General features: G+C 42.4%; 2 protein-coding genes and 1 long non-coding RNA gene across 4 annotated transcripts in view; 2 read left to right on the top strand and 1 right to left on the bottom strand.

The window, feature by feature from the left end:
- The window catches only part of LOC307210810, a 554,287-nt gene that overhangs the window by 79,621 nt on the left and 448,718 nt on the right, over nt 1-25,948 (bottom strand). The gene's annotated exons all lie outside the window — the stretch shown is intronic.
- HOXC9 (homeobox C9) lies at nt 7,729-13,145 on the top strand. Of its 2 annotated transcripts, XM_079966911.1 has the most exons (3): nt 7,729-9,566; nt 10,188-10,400; nt 12,336-13,145. In XM_079966911.1, the coding sequence occupies exons 1-3, from the start codon at nt 9,500-9,502 to the stop codon at nt 12,587-12,589; spliced, it is 534 nt and encodes a 177-aa protein (XP_079823037.1). In that variant the 5' UTR covers nt 7,729-9,499; the 3' UTR covers nt 12,590-13,145. The 2 variants fall into 2 exon arrangements, with proteins under 2 accessions (XP_079823037.1, XP_079823036.1); XM_079966910.1 differs by lacking the exon at nt 7,729-9,566 and having other exon boundaries at nt 9,573-10,400.
- HOXC8 (homeobox C8) lies at nt 19,229-23,746 on the top strand. Its single transcript, XM_079966917.1, has 2 exons — nt 19,229-20,340; nt 22,010-23,746. Exons 1-2 carry the CDS (start codon nt 19,905-19,907, stop codon nt 22,300-22,302), a joined length of 729 nt encoding a protein of 242 aa, XP_079823043.1. The 5' UTR covers nt 19,229-19,904; the 3' UTR covers nt 22,303-23,746.

The raw sequence follows: 25,948 nt of genomic DNA, 5'->3' as shown, positions 1-25,948 counted from the left end.
AACGTTTCAACCACAGAGACACAGACAACTAACAGGGAGAGTTGACTGCAGATTCTATTAAAAGGGGAGGAGGAGGGGGAGGAGGGGGAAGGGGGAGGAAAAGGGGGGGATCTTAATGAAGAGATTAAAGATGTTGCCTTAATTTGAAGAATGTTTTCTTGGGGATGATGGCTTGGCTCTGGCGCTGCTTGGCTCCTGACTTTGGAGAGCGAAAAGGCAGCCGTGACACTACACCAGAGCCCACAAAGGGCTTGGATTTCTTCTCTCTCCCCCCCCCTTTCTCTCCCCCCCTCCTTCCCCCCTTTTTTTGTCTTTCCTCCTTTCTGACAGAAATGAGTGTGGATCTTCCGCCCTTTCATGCAGCTGATCCGTGGTTTAGGTAGTTTCATGTTGTTGGGGTTGGCTTTTAACTCGGCAACACGAAACTGCCTTAATTACGTCAGTTAGTCTTCATCAAGGGCAATCGTCCCTTTCCCTTTTCTTCTCTTCTTCTTCTTCTTCTCCCTCTCCTTCTCCTTCTCCGTTACTCACACGCAACGAGATCAGAGCTGAGAAACATTTTTAAAAAAAAAAATAAAGAAAGAAATGAAACGCAGGGAATCCAAAAGAGCAAAATGTTTCGTGCAGATTTTTTGTCATTCCAAAAATAGAAAGAGGGAGGGGGAGACAAAAGGGGGGGGCATGACTGGGTAGAAGGAAGCAGGTTCGCACTAAAGTCCCCCCCCCTCATCCTCCCCAAGAGTCTCCCACTCCAATTCCCTTAACCACATACGGCTACTTATGGACTTAGATGAATTTTGCCGGCTGCTATTGTTTCTGGCCGACGTTGTTGTCAAGGCGGACAAAACGGGGTCCCTCCTTGAGAATTCCTCATCGAATTATTGAGTTGGCTCAAGTTAAGGCCTCGAGAGTTGTCCGAGTGTCACCCGCGAGTGTTCCGGGTGCCCCCTCTCTCTCGTTCTTTCTGTGTCTTCCGTATGCGCTGTCTTTGGTTCTTTCGAATGCTTCAGATATCTGAGAGGATCTAAGAGAAGAATATCTCCAAAGAATATGTGTGGTGACTGATGCTAATATATATGTGTGTGCGCGCTCAATAAACCGGCACGTTGACGGTGATTGGAAGGCTAAAATTACAGCCTAGTAACTTCTATGGCAATCTCCTCTTGCCATATCCTGGCCAGTACTCTGAGTATTAAATCAGATAAGTTATAGCATATTATGTTCCTTGAAGGTGCATTGAAGAACAAAGCAGTAAACGGGGAGCCAAGGCTCGCTCTGTCTCCTTAAGAATCCAAACAGCTCAGGTTTAAAATTTAATAGCCATTTTACATGCTAAAATCCAGGGTGGGCTATCACTTGCAAGAGCTCAAGACACACTGTAGCTTTCTGAACATAGACTGGAATAGAATCTGCTTTATTTTCACCCAACTGAGGAGATCTGTGAAAGCTAAGTAACTGTTGACTAGAAAACATTGACTCTGCTCAGTTATGTGATTAACAAGTTGTTGCGCGGGTGGTTGATGTTGGGGTGGGGTGGTGGTGGGGGGAATAAGGATTAATTTTTTTAAAAGGAGGGTTGGAAGGGAAAAGAATAGCTATGAGAAGATCACGGTTTCGAGATAAAGGTGTGTGTTGTTGTTTTTGCCAATGGAGAGCATAAATGTTGATTTGAGATCAGCAATGCGAAGGTGGCAGTTCCCTGAGAAAGGTGCTGTTTTGTTTTGCTTTGCTTTGTTTATCTATTGCGAAAATGAATGTTGAGTTGAGATTCCTCCAGTTTTATCCTTCTGTATGAGGTTCAGGGTTATCCTCCAAGAAGTAAGGGAGAGGCATCCCCCTCCGGCTCTCAAGTAATGCGAAGAAAGCATCCTAAACAAGGAACACAAAGTCATCACATTTTCTGTAATAATTCAGAAGGAATGAATGACTCTCTTATAATATGCTGATTGTACGGTCATTATATAAGTTTCCCCTAAGCTTGATGGAGAAGGGTTATGAAGATCAGAGTTGTCTTTCTAGGGAGGCAAGATGGCAGACCGTATGGCTTATCCCTCCACCCAAATTCAGTTTCGAGTAGGAAACATTTATTTTCAAAAGAGGGCTTTCCCCCACCTTGCCGCATCTTTCGTTGCAAAGTTCTTGCACTGCTTTTTAATTTTGATGCTTCAATCTCCTTAGCAAACTTTCTATAGGAGAGATGAGAGGATCTGACGTTCCTTCGACTTAAGCTCAATCAGCTTTATAATAAGCAAGAGAGAAATTAACGTGGTGGCCTTGCAAAGGAGCTTGCATAAATAAATAAACAGGCTGGTTTTCGGCTTTTATTAGATGACTGTCTTGGTTTATTATGTTAGATATCCGTCTTTTTAAAAGCATGCAAACGCGCTTGGCTTTGGCTCAAAGTAAACATGGTATGGACAGCGGCTATATTCGATATCCCCCTCAGGTTGGATACACACAGACATTCCTTCTGAGCTTTAAACGTTTTAATAAGCAGACGTAATACATAAATGCAAAGATTCATCCTTTGCGCTTTGTTACTGTAAATTAGTATTTCAACAGATAAATATGCCTGATCACAGAGTCCATAATTATGCTCAATAGTCCTGGGGTAATTGATTGGTCTCACTATTCATTATGTACGGGAAAGTTTCCCCTTCTCTCCATATTAACAATTCTCATATCAGCCCCTTTTTATTTTATAACAGTATGAAGAAGGGTGGTGGTGGGGGGAAATCTATCATGCAGTTATGAAGTTTAATTTAACCACCAGCACCCCAATGTACAGAGGGAAGTCTAAAGTAATATATGTTTAATCGACCCAAGTCAAGAAATGTAATAAAAGTTAAATCCTCCCCTACTGTGTTTTTTCTCCTTTAAACGATACTATTAGATCTGGATGAAAGCGGAGAATTTACAGACTTAAGCATTATTGCACCGAGTTCCTTTATCTCTTATGTGAGAGCATGTGTAATTATGACGACCTCGTGCTGTTTCCTGTACATCTCTCCCTTGACAAAATATTGTTTTGCTCGTTTGCTAAAACGTGCTTGTCCTTTCTGGGGTTTGTTGTTATGCATATAAAATATTAGCAGCTTTCCAATCTGGGCTTCCAGTGCCGCTTCATTTTTCTTGTGTATGTTGCTGTTATTCTGCGTTTCACAGCAGGTGTAACTTCAAAAGGCTTCTGTCTTTGTGTTTAGACCTACATGCTGCTGTTCCTTGCAATTTAATCGTTTAGTCTGAGAGTTTTGAAGGTGCTGGGAACGATGCAAAGATACACCCATCCACATCAGTAGATCAATACATCTGTTAGTATATCTATCAACGTATCTATTTATCCACACAACACATTAACTGGCCACAATCCAGCAACTGCACATACACCTATTGATTTCAATTATTTTCTGCGCTCATTGCCTGTGTTGGATTATATTTGTGTATAATTCGAATGTCTGCACACATATGCTTGCATTTCTTTTAAGTATGTGTGCATATGCATGCTCTCTGTATATGTGTATAGGTATGTTTGCATATACAGACAAGGAGTATTGAACAGGAGGTGTATATTTTTAACTGGGGGGAGCCATTAGTTTGGTAAAGATAATTTAGTTCACCATGTTCGAATATTCCTTCAGTCTGATGGAGATTTGGAACTCTTTCATTGATATTTGTATGTGCGTATAATTTAATCCTCAACAGCCTTCTAGTGATAAATGCAAAGGAATCTCTCCTAGATGTTATGTTTTCTTTTTCCCCACCCCCTGTATGCTTTCGCATAATTACTGCCTCATTTAAATAGTTCCTCGAAAGTCCAAAGAACGGTCCAAATTGTTTCATGGAGTACAAGGGAGGGTGGTGTGTGTGTGTGTGTCTGTGCGATGTTTTGTTGGCATGTGACTCTTTGTGTGCGTGGGTTTGTCAAGAGAAAGTTCTTTTTTGCTCAGCCCTAGGGGAGACTGCTGTGCCGAAGGCAGGTATAAGGAGGCCTAGCAAAGGAGCTTGTGCGTGGAGCTGCAGCTTGGGGTTGGAATGCGTCCGCCTTCAGTTGAAACTTGCCCTTGTTTGTAAATGCTGCCTTCGCTGCTTAAAGTGCATCTAACACCTTCCAGTCCTAGCCGGCTCTGCAGCTCCTCTACAGCTCCTCGACAGCCGCTTTCAAAAGCAGACGACGCAACTTTGCATCCTGGAAGTAGCTTTACCTTGTGATGGATATAATTACAGCCTGTCTCGATAGAAAGGAAGACAATCGTGGTGGGGGAGGTATAGAAATATGTTGAGGTGTTGGTTTTGTGGTTATTTTCTCCAGGCACTGGGCTTGGTGAGTCTAGGCTGGCTGTCTTTCTGTATTCGCTGGATTTTGGAAATCTCTTGGCGGTGTGTGTGTTACCCCAAAGATATGGCTCAGGGGACCAACCATTTTATGTCTCGTTTAAATGTTGTTGCCCCCTTGTTGACTCTCGAGATCCTGCATTATTATCATTTCTTCTTCTTCTCCTCTCCTGTTTTTTTTTAAAGACACCACAACACAGTGACATAAATTGGTCCTGAGGTTTAATTGCACTTCGGAATTTATTGTCTTCTGCCTCCACCTCCAAGCACTAAGGAGTCTGGAATCCAAAGTCATAACATCTGACAAAATTCTTAGCAACAAGCAAGGAGGTTGGCTGTGGGGGGGTGGGGGGGGAGGCCATTAAACAGGTACAAACTCCTCCAGAGTAAGTTTAAATTGAATGTACAGTTTGAGCGGCCTGCTTCTTTCTGTCTTCCTTTGCTCTTTACCCTGGGGTTGAATTTAAAGATCACGCCCATAGGAAATAAAGTTAAATACATAATTCCCATCAGTTTACTGGGGGGGGGGGAAGGGGAGGCTGAGGCGGGACACACACGACCCTGACCCTTATATATTTAAGAAATCAAAAGGAAGTCTAATTTTTGCACGGTTAGAGGCTTATTATTATTATTATTATTATTACCATCGATTGTAGTGTGTGGCAGAAATTTGTTAACTTAGGAGGACATAGGATTTAGGGCTAAAGAGAATCATGTAGTCAACATATTTATTGGCAGCATTTTCTCTGCAAGGAAAGGCTAAGCGAGAAGGTGGCGGGGAGATGAAGGGGGAAGAGGGTGACTTTAAAGCAGGACAGAAACGATCATCTCCAGGAGCAGGAGGACAAAACTGAGGCCACACCCCGATCCGAAGTGCCTCTACTTAGAAGTAAGCTTCGTTGATTTCACTGCCACTTCCTTCCCAACCAGCCTGCGGAGGATCGCAAGCCCTTCAAAGCTTGGGAAGGGAAAGGGAGGGGAGAAAAAAAAGGGGGTCTCTCTCTCCACATGGGGAAACTTCAAGGCTTGACTTTATGCTTAGTTTGCTTTCGCTTATGAAGGGCTGTCAACACTGCGACGCCTTCAGCTTACAGCTGTGGGGGCCTGCAGGGGATGCGAAAACGGTGCGCCGGGAGTTCCCAAGAAGAGGAGAAAAGTGGATTTTTTAATCCGAACTTGACGGTGTTTATTGAACCAAGTGGAAACTCGGAGCGAAGGAATGCGATTTAAGAGACGCCGCTGGTCTGCGTGTCAAGGGTGGCGTGTTTGGTCTGCTAATTCCAGGGCCCTCGCTGGAAGTTTGTTGTTCCAAACCTCTCGTCCTCGGGTTAGCCAGCGACACTATGGGGAACTATTTATAAAAAGCTGCGCGGTGGCTCGCCTGCCCCACTTCTTCACAGCTTCCTGGTGCGAATCCAGCAGCTGCTCACTCAGGAGTCCGTGTGTGTGTGTGTGTGTGTGGCGTTGAAACCTTGGGTGCCTTAGGCCAGGAGTCGGTCTATGGAAAGGGAAGCGTGGAGTTATGAAGGATACGCCAAGGCAGCTAGTGAGCTAGGGCTTCTGTTGGGGGGAGCCAAGCTGGTGGGAAACTTAACGATTTAAACAGGGCTATATAGGGGTTTTAGGCGTGCAGCCATCCTTTGATGGCTGGATTCTCATTACGGAGGCCTTAAGAGGGATATGGGAGTCGTACTGAGTTCCAGTAATCCAGTTATGTGCAGATAAAAACTGGAGAGGGGGAGAGATTCATGGACAGAAGGAGGGGGTGCTAGGTGATAGTTCTTCAAGTTTCCTTAACATACACTACCAAAATGGCGGAAGTAGCCTAGAATATAATGATTTTTTAGTGTCAGGTCTGTACTGAGGATCAATAAAACACCAGTCGGGGTCACTCCCCCCTCCCTCTTCACATCACAAATGACGACCTGGGATTTTTATATATCTACTATATAAATATATATGCATGCTGCATATATAAGTACAACTTCTATAATGCATTTTCATCATCATCATCATTCAGCGACCCCCTTTCCATAGTTAGCTTCTTTCGTCATATAGGAGACTGAAGAAGCAGACGTGGACCACATTACTGCAGGACTGATTGTCTTCCATCAAAGGGACACGATTTTGATAGAGACACTCACTCGTCTGTCGCTGAGACTGAGACGCTGGGCAGAACGCGTAGAAACGTAGCCAATTTAATCTTCTAGGTAAAACTATACCTTTGATGCCTATATGATCAACCTCTCCGGCTGGGATTCCATCTCCGAAAGGAGAAATGTTTCAGAACAATCATTTCTTCGCCACAAAGGTCAGCCTAAGTTTTCCCGTGTAGACAGAGCCATGGGGGTAGAAGTATCCAAACAGCAGTCTATTTCAGAGGGTCTCTGGTTATATCCTGCAGTTACGCATGCAGTTAAAAACTGATCTGATCCTTCAGTATTAAGGACATGTCTTCATTTTATCTGTAGACAAACTGCTCCCTTCCCTCGACTTCTAGTTCGACTCCCAGGCGCAGGACTCCTTGAACGAGGAAGGCATTGCACTACAAGTCCTAGACTAGGATCATTGGCTATGAACAACCTGCAACACTGGGGAAAGTTGATTTTAAAAGCGGGGGTGGTGGTGATTTGAAGTCCTCCTTATAAATAAAGACACCCTTGGCTGTTAGGCTTCATTTTGTGTAAACATTAAAATTCTCCATCCAAGAATATTTTAATGACCTTCCTTGTATTAAGGTTAACTACCGTGTTTACTTTTCCACGCCCTTTTCTTTTATAATCCACGATTCTTGATGTGTTAATTACATGTTAGATCTTCTGTCTTTTTGGGGGGACGACGACACGCCGTTGTTCTTTCTATCATTATTTTTCCTCTGAGCAGAAAGTGTATATTTGTGTGTGAGTGTGTGTGTGAGTGAGAGGGAGAGAGGGAGAGAGGGAGAGAGAGTATGTCTAAGCAAACTACCATTCCTTTGCAATATTTATTTTTGTAAAGAAAATTATATTTTCAGTGCAACCCAAGCGAACATTTCATCTTCTCGGCGCATTTCCCTGCATATTCTCCCCTCCCCTCTTCTTAATTTCTGCATAGAGGACGCCTCGAGAAAGGAATAGAAGATGGCTCGGTATTAGCTTTCCTCCGAACGTTCAGAATAAGGAGAAATGAAGTCACTGGAGACTTGTGATTGACAGATAAAATGAACTCAGGAAAGGCCAAAGGACATATTATGCTCCTATAGGAATATTTCCCTTCAAGAAAGTGCTAGGCTGAAAACGGTATGAGCATAGTGGGCAGGAGATGGCTGGTTCAGGTTTCACAGCAAGACTGTTTTCAAATTTGGATTTCTTGGATACACACACACACACACACACACAGAGAGAGAGAGAGAGAGAGAGAGAGAGAGACGAGTACATTTCTATTTAAAGTGTGCTCCTTATGAAATAAAAAAACACTATTTTCTCTACATCAACTATGGCAGGCTGGTGCACAAATGATCAAGAACTCGTGAATTAAGATGCAGTCTGGAATATTTAATCAGCCCCTTCAAGCAACTTCTCCAGAGTCTTTTTTTCAACGGGAGAGGAGGAGGAAAGGGAGAGATTTCTGCAAGGATTTGACTGTGTCTCCTTCCTTCTCTCTACTCTTCAGATTTCCCAAGCAAGGTGCCTAAAACAAACCCACTCCTGCTCCTGTTTGTGTGTGTGTGTGTGTGTGTGTAGGGGGACCTGCACACTCTGTGTCGAGTGTAATGTCACTGATGGATACTGCATCCCTCAGGGGCACATACCCCCTCATCTCTCCTTCTCTGCCCTCTGCCTTTCTCTCTCTCTCTGTCTCTCCCTGGAACCTCCATAACCTTCCCTGCATACACTTTTCTTGTGCCTTCCCCCCCTTTTGTTGCAAATTTACCGCACCTCCAAGCCGCCTCTGCTGCTATTACATGGGAAATCGTGAGTCCTCTTTGACAATGTAAAAATAAATAAATCCATCTCTTCTTGTTGTTGTGGTTGTTGTTGTTGCTGATGTTATTGATGATGTTGCTATTCTTGTTGCAGTTTTTTCCCCCGGGGTGTGTGTGTGTGTGTGTGTGTGTGTAATCCTTTTGCAGATTTCTTCTCCCAGAACAAGCGACCAGCGCCATCCTTCCAGACTTCTAAGGACACAAGCTTTCTTACCTACTACTCACTCTTCCAAGCAAAGGTTATTATTAAAGCACACGCACATATCAAACACGTCTTCCAGTGAAGTTCTGCAGACGTTTTGGTAAACTAAAAAGTTCCAATGACATTGTTTAAATAATAAGTACAGCAATCAAACCCAAGAAATCAGACCATACTTTAAAAAAAATAAAGAAAACACCTCACACCCTGGCTTGGTCTCTGAACATGCAAAAAGTCCCTCACTCCCAGCTATGCCTTATAAGTGAAACTTACTCGTACAGTTTTATTTAATGAACGACACATTTATGAACAATCAAATGATCCTCGTAAAATTTTTATTGAAGGACATAAAAACATCCACGGCTACTTGCCGAATAATGTAGCCTCTCAGAGAGTAGAAAGATGAGAGACACCTTTTTTGTTATTATTTTCCACTCATGCTTTACAAGGTCATCTTCTTCCTCCCAGAAGATAGTTATCTCGTGTGTGTATACACACACACACACACGCACGCACATAGATAAATATATACATACACACACGCAAACTTACAAATACATGAACACTCACATACACACACACACATAGATATACATATACATAGAAATACCTATCTGTCTATATTTAGCTATCTATTTATATCTAGATAGATCTAAAGTCAGAGTACATGACCCCAAGATTTCTTGCTGCTAAATAAGCTGACGAATATGCCTCCTAGTACAAATGACAAAAGGTCCTGCAATCAGGCAAAAAAGGAAAAATATATATATAATGCTCATAGCCATTCATGGGCTGGCGCTGAAGAGGGGGTGAGCCGGCAGTGCAACTCTGCTAGGACCTTGAACCGACCCCCTCCCCCTTTAAAGATATTCCATGTAATGTATCCATTATAGAATACAAGCTGTAGAAGCAAAGAGACCAGACAGAGACAAATTGCGTCAAGAAATAGTTCCTGGGATACCTTGCTACACCAGATACCTTGCAGACTCATTAATAGCAGGGCTATGGAAAAGCCAAGTCGCAGAGCGAGAGAGCCGGCGAGCGAGGGAGTCGCCGTTCAGCTAATGGCACGTAAGAACCAACCGCTGCTAATAACTGCATTATTTCAAGAGTTTTATGAAAACCCAAGACGCATAGGCGCTATTTAAGAAAAAAAAATAGTAAGAGGGGAAGGGGAAAGGGGAGAAAAAAGACCTGCGGATTGATCTACACTGTATTTTTGGGTAAATACAATCACGTGAGAGCTGGGAGCCAATGACAAACTAGGAAAGGCTGAAAAAATAATTACCTGCCCTGATTGTTCTATGAGAAGATAAAAAGTACACATACAGTTCATACAATAATCTTATGAATGTAAAAGAGGGGGAACAATGTCGGCTTCTGGTCCCATAAGCAACTATTATGTAGATTCCTTGATTAGTCATGAAAGCGAAGAACTGTTGGCATCAAGGTTCCCAGCTACGGGCTCTCACCCTGCAGCAGCTAGACCTTCAGGACTAGTACCGGAGTGCGCAGATTTTCCATCCTGCAGCTTTGCCCCCAAACCGGCCGTTTTTACTACTTCGTGGGCTCCCGTGCATTCCCAGTCGTCCGTGGTCTACCACCCGTACACCCACCAGCCTCACATTGGAACTGACACCAGATATATGCGCACTTGGCTGGAGCCTATCTCCGGCGCTGTCTCTTTCCCAGGTTTTCCAGCCAGCAGCCGGCACTACGGGCTTAAGCCCGACGCCTTCCACGGCCGCAGGGACTGCGGACCGGTGGATGGACGTAGTTATCCGGATTATATGTACGGATCCCCGGGAGATCTCAGGGACAGAACCCCGCAGACTATTCCCTCCCCGGAATCTGAGGCCATCGCTTCCAACAAACACAAAGAAGAAAAGACCGAATTGGACCCTAGTAAGTCGAAGTCATTCTTGTTTACAACCGGGAGGGCATTACAGCCCTCCTGCACAGTACTCAATAAAAAGAAATTACCTTGCTGTTTAGAATTCTTGGCATCCTTGCCTCGAAAACTCCAACTGGACAGGCTTAAAAACCTGACTTAGAAGATCATAAGGGCAGCTTGTAGTTTGTTTGGTTTAGGGGAAAGAGGGGCGGGAGGAGAAGGGAGTTGGGGGGGATCTCTTCTGTGGTGGGGGTGATGATGATCGTTATTATTTTGTTTCCTCACTTTGGAGAATCCACTTGTTTGATAAAATATTCATAACCTCTCCCATGCCCTCCCTTCTTTGCCCTCCCTCGTTCGTACTTTTCGAGGAACGGGGTCTGGCTAGCGAAAGAGTTTGGGCATGTGCGAGGGAAAAATAGCAGGGATATGCATTTATTTATTTTCCAAAGGGAGGTCGTTAGGCATGATTCATAAAATCTTTGCACCAAGGCAAAAGAGCATGCCCTGGCTGGTAGTGGTGGGAGAGAAGGAGAAAATGAGTGCAGATTATGAAAAGCGAAAGATTTGAACTATGAGAAGTGCACATAACCAGCTATAATTTAATAAATGGAGGAGGGGGATCTTTAGAAAGAACAGTGGACCACGTACATTTTTTTTTTTGGTGAGGGTTATACAGTTCACCGTGCTAGGGAAAGGAGTAAAAGAATAAACGCCCTTGAACACTGACAAAAGAGCAGATCTAGGGAAACCTAGTTTAAAAAGGAATAATTCTTCTGCACAGTAAAATGTTCACTTCCTAGTGGCCATATGCCATTTAAGTGTGGGTGATTGTTTCTGGGCAATGAGGAGTCAAGGCACAGCATGCAAAATATATGCCAGGAATTAATACCTATTTGTGTGTATATTCTGGATGTCTCTGTGTGCATTTTTGTGTTCCATATACACAGAGACGCTCACATGCACACACAGCACAATATCATACCCATGCCAGGTGTTTACAAAGCCTTCAGGCCTAACAATCTGATCAAATGCTGGTACAGTTTAATCCTGGTAACTTCTGTGTCTTTGTGCCATGTCAGCACAGAGGCAGAAATATGTGCGCTTTGTGTGTGCATATGTGTGTATACACACACATACACAGTGCTATGGAGGGAATGCAGCTAAGGTAGTTGTTTAAGTAGCCTTGAATCAGGAGCATATTTACTGAGTCCAAATCTCACAAAAAGAGGAAGTCTAAGTTATGACTTCCCCTTAACAACGATAGAAGGAGGTTTAGTATAAAATAAGGTGCTTTGGGATTGAGAGGGGAAAATATTTTTCTTGGAGTCAGTAGACTTATCCTGGGGCATTCTCAAGATATTAAAAAAATGCCAGCAGTTCCATCAGTGGGAAGGTTATAGAGAGGGGATTGGAGAGTAATGGTTGTAAACAGAGTTTATGGGCCTGTGAAGTGGTGTGAATTTTGACTCTTTATGACTGTGTTCTTGGATTACTCCTACTAGTGTTCATGTGCAGGAGTATAGTGTTATTGTTATTATTAAACTCATTGCTCCAGTTTTTCTTTTAAACTGCAACATGCTGGAGACAATGATCGCTTAGCTGAAAACAGTATAACAGTCGGAAGCAGAATGCAAAGTTGTTCCACCAGAAATCATTGAGAACTGTCTCATTGCCGCTAACGTTGATGTGCAGTGCACCTTCACGTTCTATAAAAGAATACACACGCCCTTAAACTATCCTGAAGGTCACTTCAGATTTGATCGGCTCATGCTGCCAAACAGAGGGGACTTTTTAAAAAACAAAACAACCCCCCCGGAAGAAGAATAAATGGATGGACCTGGATCTGTGGGGTCCACCAATTTCAGTTAATGATATTTATTTACACACACACACACACAAACAAACAAACATATGTTTAAACTGCCGAACTGTTTCTTTTCCAGACAATCCCGTGGCAAATTGGATTCATGCGCGTTCTACAAGGAAGAAAAGATGTCCCTACACGAAGTATCAAACGCTGGAATTGGAAAAGGAGTTTTTGTTCAATATGTACCTAACACGGGACCGCCGTTATGAAGTGGCCAGGGTTCTTAATCTCACGGAGCGCCAGGTCAAAATCTGGTTTCAGAACAGGCGAATGAAAATGAAGAAAATGAACAAGGAGAAAACCGATACTAGTAAAGACCAGCAGCAGTGAAATTGGCCGAGTCTCTCCAAGCCAATGGAGAAACCGAGGCGCTGGGTCTTCCTTGGGGTTCGAAGTGTTTCTGACTTTTTTCCGTGTGCTGATGAGTGTTTAGAATTAGTTAAACACAGCAACCATTCTGGAGCAAAAAGACATAAAAGAGTGCTTTTATAAGAAAAAAAATTAAAAAAAACTACGACTAAAAATAAACATTTTCTTTTCTTTTCAGAAAACAACAAAGTACTTGAATTTTTTTTAAAGTATTTTATTTCGTAAGTTAAATTTATCCAGTGGTTTTTTTTAATAATTATTATTATTTCATGACGTCGTGGCTGCATATTTTGTACAAAAGGAAAGGAAAGGTGGGGGGAAGAAGAAGAAAGGAAAATAAGAGGGGGTGATCGCTCAAACAATGTTTCTGTCATCGTGTTGAACGTTTCTGGTGTACTTATTTGTGTCTTCTATGATTGTCACAGAACCGTTCTGTAATGCTGTTATGTTTTGCTATAGTAGAGCAGCTCTCTGTAAATATATACCTAACGTCACAAAAAAAGAGGAAAAAAACCAACCTTTGATAGTCGAGGTGTCTTTTTTTATTATTATGATTCTCTTTTAAACCCTCTTGGAGAAAGCACACCTTACCGACCCCCCACCCCCAAACTTCCACATGGATTTCTGGGCTGGGAGGTAGAGAAAACCTTGCCTTGGATTCTCAAAGACATAACTTCGGAAAATACGCCCCTGGAATTAACAGTCTCTTAGAGAGAGAGAGAAAACTGTTGGAAAAATGCCCTCTTTCAGGAAGTCCGATAGGATAGTAAAATAATAGAGCTTCCGCTCACAACATACTCCCCCCCCCCCATCTCTTTCTCTCTCTCTCTTCCCTCCCGCCCCCCAATTCCATATATCTATATCTGTATGTCTATATAGTGATAGGCTCATAAAAAGAGACATTTGGGTAAGAGTGAGTGTGTACTGCACATTTTAGTCTAGGGTAATTAATTGTACTAATTTATGGCCTCGGGCAATCAAACTATATGTACGAGATTAAATACGTGTGAGCGGCATTTGCCCATGCAACAGTCTTACCTTTTGTTATCTATCCGAGACAAGACTATTAGAAGTCTTTGGGATTATCAATTAAGTGCCAAAAATACGTTACTGTGTTGCTTGGGGGCCCAGTCATCCTATTACTTTCGGGTGTAATGTATCAAGAAAACAACAGTGAATGGTTTGTTCGCATTAGTGCAGATGGGAAAGGATGGAAATTAGGAGATGGTAATACTTTACGCCAAAAGAAGTTTTTTTTTTGTTTGCTTGTTTTTTTGTTTTTTAAGGGATTAAGGAAGTGCAGTTGAGGACTGGAAGATTCTCCTTCCAGCCCCTCTGTAAAGAAACAAGTTTCTGGACAAAACGCTTTCCTTCACTTCCACAGGCTAGCAGAAGGCAAATCTGTGAGTGTTAAAAAATCAGATTGTTTGCACTGCGTAAGGACGAGTTAAGTGACACGAGGTGGATGGAGGCGGGGGAGGCAAGGGATGTTCATTTTGCTTTGCTTTTTTTTTTTAAGGGTCCATTTTATCCTTCCCTACGAATGGATGTTTCCGAAGGTCCTTTCCAAAGCTTGCTAAATGAAAGACCAAGGGATAACAAATGAGGAGGCAGGAGATGTCTCAGCATAACAACTTGTTATGAGGTCCCTTTCTTTAATGAAATGAGTCCAGCACTGTTTTAATCTTTCTAATGATAAACAGATCGTTGGGGAGCCGGGGGGGGGGGGAGGGAGGCCGGGTAGGGAAATCGCGGCTTGGGGTTTGCCCAGCCGGATCCAACCTTCTCAAGGAACGAACGAACGAATAAATAAATAAATGCAAATCTGGAAGCCATTATACCCGCTGATGTCATAAAACATTTCTTTCGCAAAGCTTCTTTCGTTAGATACCGGTTTGTGGCTTTATTTATTTATTTATTTATTTATTTATTTATTTATTTGCTTGCTTGCTTACGAAGGCGAAAGGAGCTTTTACACACACACACACACACACACACACACACACACACAACAAACCCCTGATTGGCGGAAGAGAATCTCTAACAAAATCTGTTTTAGCCTTCATCCGCTGATGTTCTTCAAGGTACAGCCGGGGGTGGAGGTGGGGGGGGCAGAAATTCAGGAGGAGCAAGAATATTGCTAAAAGCCAACCTTCCACCCAGTGATGACCGTTTATTATTTCCCCACTTTTTAAACTTCCCGAGCAGTAATCATGATAATAATGACGATAACTACTATGGCAATTGTTTTTAGATTTGTGCGTCTGTGGTGAGGGAGAACAAAAAGGGAACAATCTCCATAATCTCTCTCTCTCTCTCTCTCTCTCTCTTCATTTCTCTCTCTCTTTCCGTTTACCACCGCCTTGGTGACAGACTTGCGGCCCACCGAGAGGCCGTTTTATTAACTTTGATCCTTCACCATGCTTGTAGAACCTTCCAGTTCCACCAGACCTCATTTTCAAGATTACTAAAGATGCAGTCTCTTTCACCTTTCTCTCTCCCTCTCCCACCTCTCCCTCCCTCCCTCACCCCACCCCTACCCTGACAGACTTCAGCAGGGCTGAACTCCCATTGGAGCTAATGGGGACGAAAAGAATGTAAGTTATGCTTCCTTTGTCTCCATAAGACTGTTGTTCTCCACTCTCCCCCTCCCCGCCTCCCATTGCTTTCTTGTGAGTTGCTTTGTGTGCGGTTTAAATGGAAGAATACAGTTATAGTTCATGTGCAAGTCTTCTGCCAAAAATCCAGGATGATGCTTGGTGTGTGTGTGTGTGTGTTTGTGTGTGATATATGTATGTGTGTAAATACACACACACATTTCAGAGTCAGATAGAGTCCTGCTCTTTGCAAGTTTACTCAAAAGTCAGCTCCCACTAAACACAATGGCGCTTGCTCTCAAGTAAAAGTGCATAGGATTGTAGCCTTAGCAGTGGAGAAGATCAAATCGTTCATTTGTGTTTTCAAACGCTGTCCAGGCTTCCAGTCCAAAAGAGTCGCTTCGCCAGGCGTGGTTAGCGCATTATTTTCTAAACAAAGACAAGATTCCAGCAACACCACCTTTTTCCTGCAGAACCTTCTCTGTGATTTCTTCATATTTTTGTGTTTATGCACACTCTATCTCTATCTATCTATCTATCTATCTATCTATCTATCTATCTATCTATCTATCTATCATCTGTCTATCCTGTAATGTATATTTGTGTGAAACAGAAAGTGCTCTCATCTTCAGCTTAAAAAACGTCTCCTTTGTAGTCGACACAAAAAGGACAGGATACAGCAGCTTTGAAAGCAACCCATAGGTACATTTCCGCAGCCCAAAAATGCCAGTTTTACAACTCTGTTTGTCTCACTGCTGGGTGCACTGAATAGAATTGAACAAAACAGGACCACAGAACCGGCTAGACGTCTGGCCTTAATTGTTTTATGGTTTAAATAAGGTGGGTGCTCTTCTCTTTGAAACCGGATTATTGGAATGTTTTGTCTACCAGCAACAAACAACAGACGCGCACACACACATACACCCCCCCCATTATAGTCCCCCCCTTTCCTTGGCAGAGGAAGAAGAGATAGGGGGCATGCGGGGGGGGGTGCCTTTTAAAACAGGGAGCGGCGTGAGGTTGGGGGAGGTTAGCAGGAGAGATGATAGAAGCTGCTGCATTTTGCTTGCGTACGGACTGTGTGTCCATGTGCACGCGCATGTGTGTGCACTGTTGTCGTTGTTATGGTGATGGGTATTTTTAGGGTTTGTGGAGGGAGGGGGGAAACATGAAAAATGGGGAAACGTCCTGCCATTATTACAACACACACACGATTATATATATAACCACCAAAATCTGATTTCGGTTCCTTATTGACCGAATGATGGATGCAGATCTTGATCATCACATTCGATATGTTTTTATTCACCCCACATTATGTAAAATCAGGTTTTGTTTCGTTTTTGTTTCCTTTTGGACCTAAGTGGATTCATGTACTGGAGGGGAATGGGGGGTTGTAAAAGAGCGCGGTGATTGATGATGGGAGATCTTTCTCCATTTCTGTTTTGTTTTTGTTTTGTTTTTTGTAACTGAAAGGTTATGTTTTGAAGACGCGTGCCTTGGGGAGAGCTGGCGCAAGATGGCGCTGTTGCTCAATCTTAGAAGCGATTAGCTGATTTACTTACAAAGCCTGCAGTTCGCACCTTTAGGCCTCTCAGAGATTGTAAGAAAAACAGACCTCAAGAAATAAGTATATACAACGCCTCTCACCTGAGACTCCCGGCTATGGTTTGCAAAATAATGTCAATTCTGGGTTGGAGCAGAAACATGCTTTTTCTTATTTAACTGAATCTTCCAGATAAAATAAATGTTGAAATTGGGTTTGCATAGCTCTCCACCATCATAGACGCAATACATATACGCAGTGAGAAAAGGAATATTCAGTTCATCTACAGCTTGTCAAATATATCAATCCTCTGCCAGAAAAATCTATTTTATGTGTTTTTCTTTATTAAAGTCAAGATACAGTTGAATTAAGAAAAGCGATCACATTTTAAGTAGCAGAAGCTTTGTGTATGGAATAAGTAAGAACAGTACGTTTTGAAAATAAAGATAAGAACCACAATGGACAACACAATCGGTTATACCAAGCTAGTTATGAAATATTGTAGTTCGCATGCACACACACACATACACATGTAATACTCCACCATGAACAAGAAGCTTGGCGTTTTCTATGCATCTTATATGACAAAATGATGATTTTCTTCCAATAAAAGAACTGTATCTAGCGGAATTGTATCAAAATACTTTTCTACGGTGAAGATTATCGATCTCGTCGCTGCATTTTCCTCTGTTAACTTTCAGAACACCACAAACATCTCTATTTTCTTCCTTTATGTCCTAGTTCAGTTGCAAATGCTATTTTTTCATTCTTTAATTTTTTAAAAAAGATCTGCATGGTGGATGATGTTGGAAAACATTTCACCAACTTTCTGCCTTCCCATCAGCTGCTTAAAAATATTCAAGAACATGTACCGTAAAACCTGAATTTACATATCCTGACACTGAACACATTTCAATAAGGGGAAGGTTTGGCCACTGGAATTTTAAAACTCGAAAGCAATATTGATCGCTGTCCTTAAGCAAGAATCCTATTGACTCTGAGCCGTATCTGCCAATTAAGCTAAGGTCTAACCCATTCAGTTGTTACATGTGTTGGAAAGAAAGAAAGAATCTATTTATTTTATTTGGTAAGCCTTGGTTAAGTCTTGCCCTCCTCATAGTAAGCCTTTGTTGGGAGAGGGGAGAAATTACAACCTGGGGACAGACTTTTGTTGTTGAAATTAGACAAAGGAAAGTAAGAAGTAAGGCTATATAAGTTAACAAAGGTGGGGGGAGGCAAAATATGTCCATGGATTTGTTTCCAAGAGTGTTTTACGGTTTTGTACGCATTAGAACAGTTGGGATTTCCTCAATTCTGCTTTTCTCCACCCTCTGAAATTCATTTACTTGCCATTTTCTGGGGAAAGGGAGGGGGAGGGAGAAAGAGAAACCCAGTAAGAGATTTTGAGAGGGGAGAAGGGGGTTTCTGATGAGTTTATGAAAGGGCCATGGGAACAGCTAATTTATAGAAGTGTGCCTGATTCTTGTCTTATTTAAGAAGCCCCCCCCCCCCCTCCGCCAGCCTCGCAAAGAAAGAAAGAAACCAGCCCAGGAAATATTAATTTGCAAAGTTTAGAAGAAGGGGAAAGCTGCTGGTTTTATGCTTCTGTTTAATAGCCTGGGTTCTTTAATGCAGTCGTAAAAAAAGAATGTGCAGCAGCCTCCCAACGGAAAGTATTCAGCCAATGGTCACTCTGGAGTGAAGAAAGTAGATGGGGGGGGGGGAGGGAGGAGAGATATTTGCAATACATGGATACTACATACGACTACATGCATAAGACATGCGAACAATTACCCACCATTTGGTGAAAGGGACGGGGGTAGGTAGATAGAACCTACATTCTGCCACACCAAAAAAAAAAAACCTTCATATCCTGTGGACCTTCTGCCTCCCTCCGCCCCACTTTCCCAACTACTTGGACGAGACATTTCCTGTGGGCAGGGGATACTGTACTTATTTCCTTCAAGGGACGCCTTCCAGTTATTTTCAGATGGGAAGATTCAACCATTGGTCCAAAGACAAAAAGAAAATATAAACATATTACTTCTACAATCTTTATTTGTTTGAAAGGCAAACACACACACAATAATACATAGAAAGGGCATTCATAGCCAGCTAAGATACTCTAGGCTCCCTATGTTCTTTCCCTCAGCCTCTCTCTGTGTGTTTTAAAAGAGAGGTTTGCTCTCTCCCCCCCCCCCGCTAATCATAACACCCCCTCAGAGTGACAGCCACATAAACAAGGACAGTTCCATTGCTAGAGTTGGGGAGGGGGTTGAGTTTTGGAGGGGGGGTTCCCCCTTGATTGTTATCATAATAAGGCCTCCTCAAGCTATCCGGTGTTTATTTCTGCCCCTCCCCCCAAAATTGATCCGGGTTGGCGTTTTATACCTATTACCTGTTGAAGTAACCTAAATTGACCTCGCTGGCGCATGTATTTGCTCAGATAAGTGAAGAGGCTCCGTAGCATGGGGGGGGGGGAGACAGAAGGAGCACCTAAGGGTATTACTGCGCACCTTTCATAACCCTGCTCCATTCACTAGATATGAGGGTGTATGTGTGTGCGTGTGTGTGTTTTCTCTCTTCCCCCTATCCTCCTTCTGAGGGCTGATTATTTCACCTCCCCGTCACCCCACGAACCCCCCGATTTCCTTGTCATTTTCTTCCTAGCCTGTCTTGGTGTGGTGGATTGATGAATCCAGATCGCGTGTGAGAGCAAGCGAAAGAGAGAGAGAGAGAAAGAGAGAGGAGAGAGAGAGAGAGAGCGCCTCACCACCGGGATTTTGAGGAATTTGCCTGTGGTGTTAAAGGGAAGGGAAGAAGTAAGAGAAACTGAGAGAGAGCTCTACCTATCGACGGATATAAGAGAAGTCAAGAGCATTAGGCATAAGCAGCCATACCCACTCAGGCACTATGAAACGTCTTTGAGAGAGCGAGAGAGCGCGCGCATTAAAAAAAAAAAAAAAAAAGGCACAACCAGCCACTAACCAGGACTTTGCAGAGTCCAGAGAGAGCGAGAGCGAGAGTCCTTAGCACTGATCTCTTTATAGAATTAAAGACTTTTTTTTTTTTTTTTTTTTGCTGGTGGTTGGTGGCAAAAGGTTGGCTTCCTCCTTCCTTCCATGCGAGAGCCATGAGTTCCTACTTTGTAAATCCTCTTTTCTCCAAGTACAAAGGCGGCGAGTCTCTGGAACCAACTTACTACGATTGCAGATTTCCACAAAGTGTAAGCAGAAGCCATGCTCTCGTGTACGGTCCGGGCACCACGGCTCCCGGCTTCCAACACCCTTCACACCACGTCCAAGAGTTCTTCCACCACGGAACCTCCAGCATCTCCAACTCGGGATACCAGCAAAATCCTTGCGCCCTGGCGTGCCACGGAGACGCTTCTAAATTCTATGGATACGAAGCCCTACCCAGGCAATCGCTTTATGGTGCCCAGCAAGAGGCGGCCGTGGTACAATATCCCGACTGTAAATCCTCTTCCAACAGTAACTCTAGCGAGGGACAAGGGCATTTAAATCAAAATTCTTCTCCCAGTCTCATGTTCCCATGGATGAGACCTCACGGTTAGGACCATTTTTTTCTCCTTCCTCCTTAAATGTGTTCTTTTTTATTTAAGCAGAGAAAGAAAGAAAGGGTTTTAGGGAACGGGGGGGGGCGGGCGGGCGGGCCGGGGGGGAATCTGTATTTTGGAGAGACAGGCAAAGGCAGATAGATAAATAGTGGGGTTGGTTGCAAGAATGTTTCTTCTTCCTGTTTCGGGAGGGGGTATATATATATATATATATATATATATATATATATATAGTAAACAAAGCTGTAGCTGGCTTTAAAAGGCAATAAGGTGATTTCTAGGTTTAAATCACAATAAAGTAAAACTTTTTTAAAAATAGCTTGCCTCCAGGAGAGCAGTAAGATACAGCTCCCACGAGGTTATTAGCATGTTGATAATACGCTGGGTCCCACCCCCCCCTCTAAAAATGTCATATAGCTTTTCCTAACTGCTTGACGTCTTGGGCTAAAAGGTGAGCTTTAATAATAATAAAATATCGCTGCAGATCATTTGAATATTTCGAGAGATCTTTAATATTTAAAGTGTAAACTTTGAAGGGCAACTTTGTTCACAATTTTTTGTTTTAAGGAAAAGACTTAAGAACACTTAGAGATGATGGTGATGATGGTGATGATGGTGGTGATAACAACAACAACAACAACAACAATAATAATAATAATGGTGGCAGTAGCAGTAACGACTCTACAAATTGCTGTATTAAAAGTAACTTTACTGAAAGGAGCTGTACCAAAATGCCCACAAAATTCTCTAATACTCTTCTCAGCACAAGTTTCAGCCTCTTAGAATGTGGCTCAGAAGGCTTTTTAATTCAAAACACATGAAGGCTCATTTGTTTGTTTTTAACTGGGAAATTAAATGACAGCTTTAGCTATAACCCCCCCCCCTTTAAAACACAGTTGTGTAAAGATGTCTCAGAAAGACTTCAGATCAGACATATAACACGGAGCAGAAGATTAGAAGTTATTGTTATGATTGACGATTCTGACTTCCAGGCAAGCCTCTAATAAAAATCTCGATAATAAAAAAATAGGGGAGGGATGGTTGTTGTTGTTTAAAAACAACAACAGCAACAACAACAGCAATCTCGTATGTAAAAGATAACGATATATATACACACTGTGGTATTTTTCTATAATTATTGTTGCTGGGTTGGCTTTCAGTGCCTTTTCAACGTTTGTATATATGTTTCTACAGCTATGCATATGGATGCCTAAATAGACACACAGAAAGCAGCAGCAGAGTCCAACCCACCCACCCCCAAAAAATTAAAACTGAAAGAAACTGTAGTGGAATACCTATCCTGAGGGTTACTAAGGAAAACCGAGAAACGAGGAAGTATTTTTTTTTAAAGTGCATTTGCACTAGGAAGTCAAAAGTAAATTTTGCACACAGACAGGGGAGGAGGAGGGGGAGGAATGGGTGGCAGGAGGTCTGCCTTGGAACTCCGATTCCTAAGGTAATTTTATTTCAATATATGCTTTCTTTCATTTGACTGTTGGAATGCTAGAAGGGGCTGTAGGAGGTGGGAGACAGACAGTGGCGAGGGGAGTGGGTGGGTGGGAAGTGGTCTGTTGTCGTTAGGAGACATGAAGGCAGAATCAAAGCGAAGAGAAGAGACCCTAACAAGTTATTTGTTGTTGTTGTTGTTGCCTGTTCAACAGCTCCCGGAAGGCGCAGTGGCAGGCAGACTTACAGCCGGTATCAGACCTTGGAGCTAGAGAAGGAGTTCCTCTTCAACCCCTATTTGACACGGAAGCGGCGTATAGAGGTCTCTCACGCCCTGGGACTGACAGAGAGGCAAGTCAAGATCTGGTTCCAGAACAGGAGGATGAAATGGAAGAAAGAAAACAACAAGGATAAACTCCCCGGAGCCAGGGACGAGGAGAAGACGGAGGAGGAAACTAACGAGGAAGAGGAAAAAGAAGAAGAGGAAAAAGAAGAAAGCAAGGACTGATCTCTCTCAGCTCCTTGAAGTCCTCGTTTTATGGCAGATGATAAATCGAGATGTTTACGACGGTCATTCGCTTTTATAGAGTATAGAATGGAGAGACTCACACACAACAGTAACTACCTGTCAAAAGAGTTGTAGCTCCCCCTTTTTATTGTCATAGGGCTTCCCTTAGTTCCCCCCTTCCTTATAGCAGCATTTTTAGATAATAATAATAATAATTTTAACTTTTTAAAAACAAAAACATTTTTTTGTGTTCGGCTTCCAGTGAAATAACTAGAGAACAGGACTGACTTACAGATCCAGTCCTAAACCCAGCACTATCTATTTCCAGACGAATGGACCTCTTCGCCATCACCACCACCAGCAGTGACCCCACCCCCTTCTGTTCCTTGCTTTATTCTATTTGTCAGCAAATACAAGGATCTTATATATTTATTTGGGATAGGAAGGACTCCTATTTCTTCTCGACCAGGTTTAACCACCTCCCCAAGTTTAATAATATAAAAGGTAAAGAGAGGGAGGGAGGGAATGTATGAAAACGCTTTATGCTTAGTCTTAACTTTAAAACAAACAAACATCCCTATCTACCTATGTGCCCTTCTTACGCCAAGGTCCATTTATTATTTTTAACTTTTAGCTGTGTCAATCAATAGCTACTAAAGGACAATTTCTTCTTGGAAGATGGAGGCTTGACACATGCCTGAAGACAGCACCACATGCTTATTAGTTATCTATGAATATATCTGTATGTTGTGTCTACCTATATACGCCCTGCGGTTTGGCAGGAAAAAGCTATAGCATTAGGCATTTTGGCTTAGAAGGAAGCCCCAGCCAAATCAGTGGAACTTACGTTTGAGGAAACATGCTTAGGATAGCTGTGAAGGACACGGAACCACCTAATGATTTCTTTGGGTGTTGTTTACTATATTACTCGTGTGAGCACTCGAAATTCTTAACATACTACCTAATGGGAAACCTGCAATAATCATCTATTAGCAACAAGGTGGGGGCTTACACATACTTAAATAAAAAACAAAAAACTTGTTCGAATCATTTTAAAGAGGAGTTGTGTATTGCCCTAATGCAAGCTACTAAGTAGCAGAAAATAATAATAATAATAATAATAATGAAAAAGAAAAAAGAAAAATACAAAAAAACACATTGTAATGTATCTTATCACTACCTATAGAAGGAGTCATGCTTTGAAAGTATTTGTAATGCGGTTTTGTTGTCGTATGTTGCTGCTTATTTTCTCTTGGAAAAAAAATAATTCCCAACAACTGAAACTGCCTAGATAAGAACGCACAGTATTGTATTATTTTATTGTGCTTATAATGTAGTTTAGGACTTAAATTGCACTGAATGTATAGTTATCTATTTGTCTTGACTTATCTGTTAATGCAACATGCTCGAATTACACACACACACTCTCACACACACAAAAACATACACACTTGTCATTGTTTTATGTAAGCCATCGTTCTCTGCGTGTTCAAAACTCTGAATGTAGCAATTTCTGCCAGAAATCCAATTCTGGCGACCGTGGATTTGTATTGTATACGTGAGTCATTACGTAAATAAACAATAAAAATTGAGGGGAAGAAAAGGATTGTGGCTTCTTAAGCAGTTTGCCAGTTCTTTAAATCCACACCCACTGACTCAGGAGGTCTTGGCAGAAGCCACTGGACGATTCATACGTTCAAGTTACTTAACAGTTCAAAACCAAGACTCAGGCTTTTCACTTCCAAAGAAACGAGGCGTTACGTTAACACGTTCACAGACTTGGGTTAAGAGCCTTAAGTACGTTGGCTTGGAATCTCACGGAGATCCGTGGAACTTGGTGTCACTTAAGGATCAAGACAGCAACTGGGTAAACAAAGAGAGGAGGCGAAACTCCTTCCGTCATGACCATCAGTTCTCTGCTGGTGCTATGAATTCACACGAGAAGATCTCTTAGGCTGAACTCTTCAAGACACCTACTGGGGAGTAAGTCCCATTAAATATATAGAGGCTCGCCCTGCACCTAAGAGACGCGTTACAAAGATTCACTCCCCACCTTCGCCTAAATTGAGCTTTGCGTTCTGTTGCTAGCCTCCAAATTTCTACCTCTACTAGTATATTACTTCTTGCTTTGCTATAAAGTATAACAATGGTTTTCTTTAGCTTCTTACGTTTTTAATGCATATCAACAGCGACACACTTCCTTCCACTGGCATTCATGGGGCGGGGGGGGGGTCGAGTGTTTGTCCACTGAAGATGTCATAGTTCGCCATTTCACACCTAATATTTTGTGGTGTACGTGTGTGAAAGTGTGCAAAAACGGAAATAGCTGGAAGGAATCCGTGTGTCTCACGTCCCTGTCCATACCTACATTATGAAACGACTGGAAGGAGACATAATGGAGACATTAAAAGGGGGCTTTGCGATGAGCTGGTACTTATTTATTTATAAGAAATACTTTGTTCAGGAGCACAATCAGCAAACTGGAGGAACACCCTGAATATTTTTCCATTGTGTGAATGTACGCGAAACACACTTTGCTTGACAAAATAATACTGGCAAACAAGTTTATTTTCTCTCTTTCTTACTCACACATGCAGAGAGATTGTGTGTGTGTGTGTGTGTGTGTGTGTGTGTGTGTGTGTGCATACACATATACAGGCACACACACGATATTGAGAGGGCGAGTAGGTATTCCTAGAATATTATTATATCTGGCCTGCGGTGAAATGGACTTCATCCCGCAATGGCATTTGGTATGAAAATGGACAGGTTGTTTACACTGATACCCCAGATAAGGCATTGCAAGATTCCTAAAATACATCCTGGCTTAGTAAACTGAATCTGGAAAAGATACTGGTAGGCTGAGAACATTCTTATCTTCCAAAAACTAACACTGAAGTCTTTAAATAATCAAATAACTGAAGTGTGTGTTTGTGTGTGTGTGTGTGTGTGTGTGTGTGTGTGTGAGAGAGAGAGAGAGAGAGAGAGAGAGAGAGAGAGAGAGAGGTGCTGGACATTGCAGAAAACAATTGTACAAGGGGAAGACAGTGTGATGTCTATTTACGTCGCATTCATGAATCCCTACTTCAGCGTTTTTGATTATTTCATTGGAGTGTTGCATATTTGTGTTTAGGGTTCTGGAAAAGATAGTGGCTATGCAGGAATATTCAGTGCATTATCCGAAGGTGCTTGTCTGGATGCTACAAGAAACTGTTGAACCTGACATAATATTAGAAGCCGACTGCAGGTTGCGTCCAGGGGAACAATCTTCTCCAAACATAAAAGCACCGTCCTTTATAGCATAACGCAGGTTTCCGCGGTGATAAATGTAGGGTGCCTATTATTCTTTTCAAAATTCTAGTTAGGAGTGTGTTTAGGAGGGGGGAAGAGGACCATTTGATTGACTGTGTACAGTACTACACACATGCATAGACTTTTGCACCAGCTGATAGAATTCAAACCCACAATACCAAGTCGCCGCTCTTGCCCAGGCATAGATGTGTACACGCCTATTATTATTAAATGGCGTATTCTTGAGTGGACTTCATCAATTCCTCCTGCTCATTGCAAGGCACCGACAATAAAGCTTTGCTATTGTGTAGACTTTATGAGGCTGCAGAATAGAAAGGTAAGTCCATTGTGTTAC

Source organism: Podarcis cretensis (genome assembly GCF_951804945.1).
Source record: "Podarcis cretensis genome assembly, chromosome: 2".
In the NCBI taxonomy this organism is placed as follows: Eukaryota; Metazoa; Chordata; class Lepidosauria; order Squamata; family Lacertidae; genus Podarcis; species Podarcis cretensis.
The sequence above is the reverse complement of the archived record's forward strand: the minus strand, read 5'-3'. Positions and strand labels throughout refer to the sequence as shown.

Coding starts and splice junctions, on each gene's coding strand:
- HOXC9 (XM_079966910.1), top strand. CDS start 9,866: ATGTCGGCTTCTGGTCCCATAAGCAACTATTATGTAGATTCCTTGATT. Junction 10,401..12,335: donor AAAGACCGAATTGGACCCTA/GTAAGTCGAAGT, acceptor TTTCTTTTCCAG/ACAATCCCGTGGCAAATTGG.
- HOXC8 (XM_079966917.1), top strand. CDS start 19,905: ATGAGTTCCTACTTTGTAAATCCTCTTTTCTCCAAGTACAAAGGCGGC. Junction 20,341..22,009: donor CCCATGGATGAGACCTCACG/GTTAGGACCATT, acceptor CCTGTTCAACAG/CTCCCGGAAGGCGCAGTGGC.